Source organism: Pseudomyrmex gracilis, unplaced genomic scaffold, assembly GCF_002006095.1.
Source record: "Pseudomyrmex gracilis isolate BER0280 unplaced genomic scaffold, ASM200609v1 scaffold_40, whole genome shotgun sequence".
Classification (NCBI taxonomy): domain Eukaryota; kingdom Metazoa; phylum Arthropoda; class Insecta; order Hymenoptera; family Formicidae; genus Pseudomyrmex; species Pseudomyrmex gracilis.
This window is the reverse complement of record NW_018020624.1, coordinates 379,579-391,271: the sequence shown is the minus strand read 5'-3', so window position 1 is coordinate 391,271 and position 11,693 is coordinate 379,579. Positions and strand designations below refer to the sequence as shown.

The window sequence follows — 11,693 nt, the reverse complement described above, 5'->3', positions numbered from 1 at the left end:
GGTAAATGTACGCGCGAAGAGAGAGTGAAGAGAAAAAACAAAAGGGAGAAAAGACGCGTTCCTCATCGTTCCTCCGGGTCTGAGTTTTGGATATATCTCGGTATTCTTTCTCTGGCGAAGCATTTTTTTTTTTTTTTTTTTTCACTCGAGCTCTCGACGATGGCGCGCGGTCTGAAAGAGGGGCTTGGTTCGGCTAGAAAAACGTTCTCGACCACCAACGGCGACGGTCACAATCCGTTCATTCTACAAAATGCCATTATCACAGCGGCGGCGACAGCGACAAACGTTTGTTTTCGCGCGCATGCGGGTTCAGATAGTTATTGTGAGGATAATTAAAGTTTTTTTTTTTAAGTTAGAATTCAGACGACTCTGATTTTTGAACCAACATTGGTGTCAACGGTTTGTCGATAGTGTGTTAGACCTATATATATATATATATATATATGTAAGAAAAAGAAGAAATTCAATAAAATAAACTTTGAAAATGTTTCTGGCTTTACAAATCATATTATAAATGTGAAATTGCGAAGAAATAAAAGATCGCGTGTTCACGCATGAGAGAGATACGTGTCTCGCAACTTGGAAATCGCGATCGACGTATGTAAGAGATAACTTCAGGTAGAATTTAGAAGTTCGTCGAAGAGAAGATACCGATCGTGATCGTTGTTAGTCTTGTCGTTACCGATGCGAGGAAGAAATTACTCTTACGAGCTATATCTCCGGAACAGTCCCGCGCACACACACCTTCAAGTACGAGAGTTATGCGTTTGTATCCTATGAAAGGCCAAGGTAGGGCAAGGTATATATACCCTACTACGAGAGTGCACAGAGAGAGGAGTCAGTGCCTGCTTTCGGCTCTTGTCATTTGTCTTCCTCCGAGATAGAACCAAAGTTTCAAAGAGACGCCCCAAGTCGCGTCCCAGAGCAAGTAGGGAGTCAACGTCTCCCTAAATTTTCGCGCTCGCAGAATTAATGGCGGCGTCAGTTTGTAAAATCTTCGTCCCGGAGAGTCGTGGGAGAAGAACGATATACGTTTCGATTCGTTGGAATCGAGTAAATCGAGAGCCGCGCGCTCGTTACGTAATGCTGAGATAGATAATCCCAATTTTCTCTCACCCTCGTATTCTGTTCTTATATAGATATCGCGCGAGAATAGAGAGAAAAATCAGTGTGATGGGGCGCCGTGTTGGTTTTATTTTCGAACTTTCTGACGAAGAGATCGTCTGTCTCTCTTTGCGCGCGTAGACGTCAGTCAAAAATGACAGAGACTTTTTTACTATATAATTAAGTGTTCATTCACAACTCGTCTCGTTTGATTCTCTTTGTTCGCGCACGATAATCGCCTTTAATCCTTTCGTCTCTCGTATAAATTCAATGATTAAAAACATCAACTCTCGCGTTCACGGTGCTTCATTCTTTGGAATAAAATATGAATACAAAATATGTGAGTTTGTGCGGTGCTTTTAACGATCTGCTCTTCAGCTTGCATTATTTAATTACGTATAATCCTGAAGCTGTTTCCCAGCTCTTTCGCAGGAACTGCGGTTGCAACATACCGCGCGGAAAAACTAATCCCGCAAATTATTACACTGAAGCATTGTGCGGGCTGTATAAATTATATTCTTGCGAAATGTTGAATTGCGCGCTAAAACGTATCGCAAAATAAGCTCAATCGCGCAATTATATTGCGATGAAACAAATATCTTTAATCATAAATATTTCGCGTCGATCGCCGAAGTATTTTTTGATTTTGTTGTTCCAGCTATAACAAGCGGATGATGCGCTTTGTAAATACACCGTAATTATATTGAGCAACGTGAGAGCGACCTACCGACGTCAGCAGTTCAATTGTTATCAAAGTACTGTTTGGTTTACAGAAAAATTGTTTTCTTTAAATCTAAAGAAAAACATTTTTCTTGCAATACATCCTCTGTTCATTCTCTACTTATATGCGGAAAAAACTATTTTTTCTATATAAAAAAATTGATAAAATAACTATATTACACACATATATATATAATACTATTGTTAAAAATAACGAGTACTTCAATGCGCATTCATTGTTTATACAATTTATCTAAAAACATATCTATATTTTTTTTGTTTTTCCCATTTCACATTTCAAATCGCAGCTTTTCCAACTTCGTAGAATGTGCATAAATCAAACTGCGAACGAGAAGTTTGTAGTAAATTATCGTGTGTTGCGACACGCGTTTGGCTCGTTAAAAAATCGTTAGTGCAACGTAATCTCTTTATATTCAAGTAATAATTCTTAACTATACAATTATTTCCGTTTTTTAAGTATGTATGTACATATCAGTATTACATTAAAATAATTACTGGAATATATTGCACTTTTTCTCTCTTTCTCTCTCTCTTTCTCTCTCTCTCTCTCTTTCTCTAATTAGTATAATAATTATAGCAATTATTTTATTAAAGTAAAATTACTCAAATAATATATATAATGAAATTATTAATTATCGGAACTGTCTTTGTCACGAATTTCTGTACCGCGCTAATTACACTACATTTTCTCAATGAATCTGACGCAATTTCAAGTCGATCAAGTTGCGCATACTAATCTTTTGTAATTCATTTATCACGTAAAATTCTCTCTGCAACAGCTACCGTAATAAAGCTTTCTGGTACATGTGGATAACGGAAGGGATATGCGTTTAAGTACTACACGCTGTTACGTTATATTGAATCGGCTTAGAAACACCTGGACCTCCACGGATTTCAGATGTCTGAAAGGATTTCCGCGATAGCGTGTGTGATATTCGCACGGAAACAGTTCATTACTATTTCCATCGCGAGATAAACGAGTGTCAAGTGTATGCTTTCTATTAGAACTATATCTTATAAAAAAAAATTATCTGTTTCAGATGTGTTAATAAGACGAAACTGTTGATTGAAATTCGCGCTTAACTTACGATTGTGTTCTTGTTTTTATTTTGCATTAAACTACGGTAAAATAATATTATATCTATAGTGAGAGCGTTATGTGTTAAACGATAACAATGAAATTCTCTCGTTTTACACGTTATCGCGTCGTGCTTACCAAAATATAATGAATGAACCGGCGTAATTAGTCAAACCGAGACTGCGACATCGATTTCCCCGGGGAAGAGAACCGCGTTACGCTCATCAGGGAGAATCTCGATAGCGCAGACGGTTGCAGAAGAGTACAAGTGCGAGGTATCCCGGTCCCAAGATAGATGAACGCGCAAGTATGCCATAGTTACGCGTCAAACGCTCGAGAATTTATGTGCGCGTAATAGAGTTTGGATATCCCCTCGCCGCTCATCACGTACACTTCATTCAGTGGTAATTAAGACGATAAAGCGATCGATATATTCGCCCCCGCACATTTACCCTACGACCAGTTTACAAACATCACAGATTGCTCTTATCTTCAACCAATTGTGTGATAAACAACATATTTGTTTTTTTATAATTGTTGACTAACGTGTTTATTATTGTACGTATACGGTATGCATGTCAAGTTTCTGCTGCAAATACATTCAACAGCGTTGTGAGATTTGCGTTCTAGGCAACTCGAGTTTTTTTCTGAATAATAAAACGTTTCGTAGAAACATTTGACAAACGGATGCGGTTACGTACGGATTTCGGTCATTTATCAAGTTTTCGGCGCAGTTCTAACAGCGGCCAACTATTTTCGAAGCCCACAGACCAATTTACCGTTAACCCAAGGGGGCCATTACCAGTCACTCCAACTAGGAATAGTGATCAAAGTTTAATTGCACCCTTATCGTAAAGTTGTACCTACCTAACAAAGTCTACGTTACCCGTGAGAAGCGCTGATGACGAATTATTTACCTCATTGAGGCACTAATATCTCCAATCTGTTAACAGATAAAATTATTTATATATCGAAACTTTTGCAATATATTTCAATTCAAAAAGCGATATAAAATTCATGAATAAAAAATGATTTTTTCCATGTATGTTAAGTTGTTAGATAGCAAAAAGAATAGTTAGAATATATAATGTGTATTATATAGACTTTTTAAAAATTCTTCAATATAAACGCGTTGTATAAACCTGTAAGTTTTAAAGTTAATTTCAGAAAACAAATTAAATAAAATTTATACTTAAGATATAGGTATACACAAATAAACAGTAGAAGAATAAGATATCACATTATTTGTTTATTGGTCCTGTACGACAATTATATTTAAACAAATATAAATAGATGATATAAATGATTTCAATAAAATAAAACTGTAATTAATTACGCACGAAATCTTAATAAGTTTAGATATATATAGATCAATGATTTTTAAAATATATGTATTGTATTGTTACTTTGTTAGAACCAAATCTTTTTCGTTTTGTGACTTACTTTTCTCCCATTTCTACTCTTTAGTTCAAGTCTAGCGTAACATGTTAAAAACATGTTACATACAAAAGTTATCATTCTGCGCGTGCGCGATCGCAAGGTGACTCTATAGTAAGATGGTCAACACAAAAAGAAAATTAGAAGTTTATGTATACATATATATATATGTGTATATATATGCGTATATATGTATATATAAATTTTAATATATATAAAATTTTATATAATATATATTTATATATTTATACACAATTAAAAAGATAGTTTTACAGCAAAATTACTATTTTAAATTATTATATCATTTAATAATAATATTTTAATAATAGTTTACATCTATTTTGCTTACTTACAAATATACATTATATTCTTTGTGCATACACATTCTTCATCCAGACTCTTCGGGGTTGTACACATATTCTATATAATAATATTAATTTAATGAATTATTTTTGTCTTTAAACAATTGTACGAAGAAAAATATAAAATAATAGAAAAGAGATAAGTTTTGAGTACATAGCACTCAAAATATTGTGCACGTTGTCACATGTACTGACTTGGTTAAATTATACAAATGTAACATATGTTTCGCGATCAGAGTGGTGCAAAATATACTTTAAGTAATGATTATAATAAACAATTAAAACATAATTGCACTTAATAATACATAATTACATTGTTATATGTAACAAACAATTTTATGAGATAATTGTAAAACATAATTGTATATAATAATTATAATTATAATAAATATAATTATAACACGTAATACTTGTAATTGTGGCAATTAATTATCGAAACAAGCAATTGTTGTAATTTAATAATATTCTACTCGGTCCACTCTGTTCACGATATAATAGATATGTTTTTTCCAACAACCAGTGGTATGTATGGTCACGCAAAAAGTAAAATTATACAAAAAAATACATCTACGTCAATTTTGAATTGTAGTGTATGCATAAATTCCTCTAACAAACGTGTCACATATCACGCGTTCTTCACGTTCACTTGACTCGTTTCTGTTGTCTTTGGCGATAAATGTCATTAACAGGTGGTGGTGGTAAATCTTCTTCTTCACTGTCGTCACCTAAACGCGTTCTTCTACGTTTTGATCCGATGCTTACACCGTCATTACTTTCATCAACAATCCAATGCACAGATTTTGCGAGATCAAACAATTTTGTGTCACATCCATTGTCTGCCACTGGCAATGGTGCTGGCAAAAAATATCAATTACGAGATGAAAATCAGATTCTTCTCAATATTGCAATTATTTACATCAAAATATAAATATGTGAAAAAGCCTATTACATATTGATATATAATATAATAAAAAATATAATACATATAAAGATATATACTATATTTATAGTTATATTCAATTTAATACATATAGAAATATACATAGTAAATCGAATTTGATTATCACTTATGAAACATGTTAAAAAAAAATAAATCTTATAAATACGAAAATAAATACCGTGATCAGGTAGTTGAATTCTACTAAAGACGTCCATAAGTAAATCGACAGCAACAAACGGACCTCGAAAGCAACCAGGTGGTGGCAACATAGTGCACAATTGGGCTGCAGCCGGTGGTAAAGGAAACGTACCGCCTTTTAGCAGTAACAAAATTATAACAATACATAATTGTAACCGCACACAAATTGTATCTGATAAGATCAGAAATTTAATCACTTACCTGGTATTGGATGTTCACCAGGTAAAGGATTTACTTTTGGTTTATACGGAATCATTTGTGACAAATCAGGTCTGGGCAAAGCGGCGATTGCTTCTTCTGGATCAGGTACACGAGGTAGTGCACCAATGGAGTTTCGAGCAACACTGGACACTTCCATATATCCGATTGATCGCAACTCCATTGGAGTGCACGGATATAAATCCAAAAACTTATATCTATCCACTAATTGAGCAGTTTCTTTACCTTCAAATTCTTTAATCTAAAGAATGAAACGAATATTAAGTAAGTAAAAATTGTGTTTTTTTCTTATCATATAATTACGCTAAGAGTATAAAAGTAAATATTACAATACCTTTTCCAATACAGCACTCCGTCTCTTCTCTACTTTAACGATACTTGCTAGATCGCCAATATTAGATTCAAATTCTAAGAAACGATTCCATATATCTCTATAAAAAATAAAAGAATGTCTAGTGTAATATAACTTGCAATATAAAATATAAAAAATAGCAAAAGTTTTATACACATACACTGATTTTTCTGGTTCTAAGCTACCTGAAGATAAAACTCTCTCAAATAAGACTCTTGTATTGTTATCCTCTGCAACAACAAAATTTGTAATAAATATGCAATTTATAGATTTTGAGTAAAAATATTTTATCTTTTATCATCTAAAATATTTTATCTTTTATCATCTAAAATTTCTTACCGTTCAAATGTGATAAGTAATCTACATAACATAGAATGTAATCAGGATTATCTCCAAATTTTTTCAAACCTAATTCAAAAATACGGAATGCTATATTTTTATCTTTAGTACAATAATATTCCATTAATGCGGCAGCGACATAAACGTGATGTTTACATCTCGGGTCTTCTCGCGCTCGTTTGAACACTGTTCTCGCAGATTTTATACCTTCAGCTCTCCTAGCAAACTTCATATACTGTACATAAGCCTGTGAAAAAAATTAAGTATTTTAGTATATTGATTAGTAAAAAAAAGATTATTACATAACATAAATGTATACCAACCAAAGTTGGATCTATATCAGGTATATCAAGAAACTTTTGATATATCTGATGCACTTTCTCGTATTTTACTCTACCCTCTTCGAAATCGGCGTGTGCGAAATACAATAACATATTTTTCGACAACAATGTACTTGTCGCTCGCTCGAACATGGTCGCTGCTTCATCGCTCAGTGTTTTAGATGCATGAACATCACCTTTTTCCGCCAATATTTTGGAACTCAGTTCTAAAAAATGCGCAGCCTGATGCCATACAGCAGGATGATGGCCCAAACATAACAAACACTGTTCAATAGCAAACATGACCCTACGCGCAACCAACGACGTATCTTCTGTCCGCAAAGGATTACTGCGTTCCCAAGCAATATATTTTTTCCATAATTCGACCTAAATACAAAAGTGCATACTATATAAATATAGCAAAACCACAAATTAATAACTGATGATAAATTTTTATAGAACAATAATACTAATAAACAAATAAAAAAAAGTAGAATACGTTTACAGAAAAAATAAATAAAGTATACAAAATAAACGAAGTAATACCTGCTTAACTTCCTCTGGATGACCGGTCGGAGGAACACTAGGTGCACTTCGATTAAGACCTCTTGTGACCGCTTCTAATTCTTTAGCAACGCGTCTTGCATTCATGTAGTCTCTAGATCGTTCGATTGCCATTTTCTCTGCAATTATTGGATTGATACCATGCTCAAATGCCATATAATCCTTCCATAAATGCTCCATATTTATCATAGGATTAACAACACCTCGTTGATAAACCTAAAACATAATAATTATATTTTTTAAATTATTTATAAAAATATTAAATTCATCATTACCGTATATTTTACGTGCAGAAGAAAAATATTTACCTTTCGTACAGCACTAATCTTTTGATTTTCAGCGTAAGATCCAACTGCTTCCACACTCTTTAAAAACATAACATAATCATTCCAGATACTGTAAGAATGTATATCCATTCCAATTTTATCTAACGCGAAATCATACGCTTGGGCCATTTTTTCTCTAAAAATTATGATAATTTAGTTTTCTCGCTTTTTGCAAATTATTATTGAATTACTTAGCCACTACCCATTTTAGTTTAACATCAATATACAAAATAAATATTAAAGTCTCGAACGGTATTTTTGTACTTGTTGAGTTTTTACTTTTTATAATAAAGTTTTTTCACATGTGTACTTACTTATATGTAGCTAAGCTTGCTTTGGTTTCTTTGACATAAGAAAGATACAGTTTCCATAATTCGATATTTAAGATTTTCATGAGGCACCTTTGGAACAGCTGTTAGACAAAACAAGACATTTTAAAATTTAAGTTATAACAAGTAGACGCAATATGTTGTACATATAAGAATTTATTGTAGCTCTGTCCCAAGGGAAGATATACATGTATATATATCCACCATATTACTTACCCATAAAAAGGCAAGTTTTATTTAAACACATAGTTAAACATGCTTACAACACAATATATTGAACATTTGTATTATTGGAGATATAACAGAGACAGAGTTTATTTAAATATATTTAATGACAGTACAATCAGAGTATAACACAATCTTCATATAAATGTGTGTTCACATATAAATTGGGATAAATAATAATGCACCAATGCATCAATTGAGAATAGTTTATTGTATAAATATATACGATTTATTGCTACTGATGAAAATTATATATTCTTTTAATGTTTTTATATAAATGTATAATATAGTTAAATAAGTTATATATACACAACATGAAGAGCCCCATAAAATGAAAGTTTTATTTATTTTCTGCAGATGGGGCAAGTGATAAAAAATGATTCCTATGTGGGATCTGGAAATGAGTGATCCCAAGACACGATAAAAAAATCAAGACAATGTGAAGCAGCATAAGGTGATGCTAAAAGTACCTGCTATAATAATTTAAGAATACAATAAATTATAAATAAATAATGATATAATGGAAATACCTATAATAGAATATTTTATCACCTTATACTACCTCGAAAAATGTATATAATATTTGATTTTCTCAAATATTATTTAGAAGGAGGACATGAGTAGAGGAAGTTTTCGTACTCATTTCAATTAAATAATATTATCGTAGAATATTCTCTTCCCATTACACATAGCATACCGTGATTAAACTTAAGTGAGAATTCAGTATATAATAAAATAGCATCACATAAAATGCAACATGAGAGAATCGTATTTATGAAATACGGAAAAATCCTATAAGCGTAAACGAAAAGATATACTGCAGGGAGGAATATAAGGCTATTATATTCAGGAAGTTATCTTCTTTGGATAGATTTCCTCATACAGCAATATTTGTTATTATAAAATGTGATCAACATAATCAAATAATAAGCAGAATAAAAAACAAAGAGATAACTAGTTACCAAAGAAAACAACCTCCCAAACATTTCAACAAATCAATTAGTAATCAATGAAATAATTTGTATATGGTGAAATAGTTTTTTTATTCACCTCATATAATATGTAATATTTAGAATCACAGTATATGATAAGTTTCACACTTTTTTGTGTGTTAATAAACCTACAATTCTAAATTGCTATATTTGAAGAATAAAACAAAATAGAAATTCTTAATTTCTGCAAAAACAATATTTATAGTCTATAAAAGTTTTGCAATAAAAAGGCGCGTCTAATTAACCTGATCAGTCTTAGTCTAATAAGTTTGTTAAGAATAATATATAAGAATTATACAAATTAATTAATTTTCTTTTGTATCCACACAATATAAATTTTTAATTTTAATTATTCTATAAGATATTTTTTTATCAAATATTGTTAAATAACAAGATATTTTATTATATTTTATATTTATGTCAATTTTATGTTACTTTATTTCCACGTACAGGAAACAACCTGAATGTTCTATGTATTATTTAAATATTTTTGGGAATAAAAAGAGCTAATAATATAATTAATAATAATATATAAATATATACATACAAACATATATTAAATACACAATTATGTAAAAGTAATATGTTAACATACCTTTTCCACTTTTTCAAAATTCCGCATTTTCATCTGAAGAAACAAACAATAAAATAAAAAAATTAATATTTAATTACATATAAAAATTTCACAATATACTATTTCTAAGAAAATATAAATATCTAGTTTTTATTGAATCTATCTTTTCAGTAAAATAGCATATAGATATTACGTCATAAGTTATAATAGTCAATTATTACCTCTTGTTCTATGTAGATTTTCCAATACCGGCCAGCCATTGGAAATATGGAAATAAGGTTCTCAAATACTGGTCTTACTTCAGTGATAGGCCTGTTTTGTGCTTCTCTGATGAGAATACTCCATGCTTCCAGATCATATGGAGATTCGTTGACAGTCTTCTGAGCACGTTGCAATTTTTCATTACCCCAATCCTACAAAATATATTTTAATATTTCTGTAATTCTCTTTCTCTTTCTCTTTCTCTCTCCCTCTCTCTTTTAAACTATTCTATTTTCTGTGCAATTGTTTTTACATAAAAATCTTTTGCTAAAGAAATATAGAGAAGGCAACTGCATGGAAAGCGAGAGATTCCAGGTTTGACTCCTGGCCAAGATGTTTTTTTTGCAATATAATTCTTAATTAGTTGGGAAAGAAAAATGGGGAAAACTTTCTCATATCTGTGATGCAAATAGCATCCTATATAAATTTGTAAATTGAAAGTTTCAATTCGAATAATCATGTGTAAAAAGTTTATTTTTAAAATATAAATATTTATATATACTTATTCTACAAAACTAAAATACCGGCTCCTATTACCAGTTAAAAACGTCGCGGTTAGTTTTAAACTATATGAGCCTTGATTGTTCATTAAATTGTTAGAAATATAGTGAGTAAAGAAGCAGATGTGCTTGAGTTAAGGTTAGATTAGGTTAAGTATAGTATTGAAGCAAAAGTTGCATATTGAGATCGTATTGATTAAAATATTCAGAAACTTTTGATTGTTCGCAAGTATACCTATTTCAAAATTAATATAAAAACATATAAATAATACTCTTATTATGTCACATATATTTGTATTAATAATAAACTATACGAAAAGTGAGGTTACAGAGAATTCAACAGACTCAAAAATAACGTGACTACTTACAAACTCCGTTTTCTCCTCCGTTATTTCTGCCATGTTAGTCAAAATAAAGTAAAACTGCTAAATTCTATATAATATATTCACGTACGACGAGAAATTACAATGTTGTCTACTCAAAATCGTCACAGAAACACAAGCAAAGAGCAAAGACGCTCGACCAAGACGGAACGATGCCAACAATGCAGCAAAGAACAGACAATAAACCCTGCGCTGATACAATGCGCACAGGAAAGAAATAAGCGTTAGAAACGATACATCGATATATCGATATAGCGAATAGCGATTTATCGAATACATAAAACGTCGACTTGTGAACTCGCTTATCGATAGTTTACATCTTTGCTACGTCCGTTGTCGTCGCGTTGTCGTCAGTTTTGTCACACATTTTCAAAATACTAAATTCTATTAACAATTTAGTTCTCTTTGACGTATTCACAGCACACACAAGTAACAATATACATTTGACA

At 31.5% G+C, this 11,693-nt stretch overlaps 1 protein-coding gene across 1 annotated transcript; it reads right to left on the bottom strand.

Moving 5' to 3' along the window:
- Positions 1–5,124: 5,124 nt before the first annotated feature.
- LOC109852932 (protein suppressor of forked) lies at positions 5,125–11,688 on the bottom strand. Its single transcript, XM_020424564.1, has 13 exons — positions 11,230–11,688; positions 10,322–10,513; positions 10,122–10,154; positions 8,295–8,392; positions 7,963–8,116; positions 7,637–7,870; positions 7,094–7,477; positions 6,771–7,017; positions 6,592–6,661; positions 6,414–6,510; positions 6,062–6,320; positions 5,841–5,975; positions 5,125–5,576 (listed from the first exon to the last, which is right to left on the bottom strand). The coding sequence occupies exons 1-13, from the start codon at positions 11,260–11,262 to the stop codon at positions 5,365–5,367; spliced, it is 2,148 nt and encodes a 715-aa protein (XP_020280153.1). The 5' UTR covers positions 11,263–11,688; the 3' UTR covers positions 5,125–5,364.
- Positions 11,689–11,693: the final 5 nt, after the last annotated feature.

Coding starts and splice junctions, on each gene's coding strand:
- LOC109852932 (XM_020424564.1), bottom strand. CDS start 11,262: ATGGCAGAAATAACGGAGGAGAAAACGGAGTTT. Junction 8,393..10,121: donor ATTTTGAAAAAGTGGAAAAG/GTATGTTAACAT, acceptor TTTGTCTAACAG/CTGTTCCAAAGGTGCCTCAT. Junction 6,662..6,770: donor TTACTTATCACATTTGAACG/GTAAGAAATTTT, acceptor TTGTTGTTGCAG/AGGATAACAATACAAGAGTC.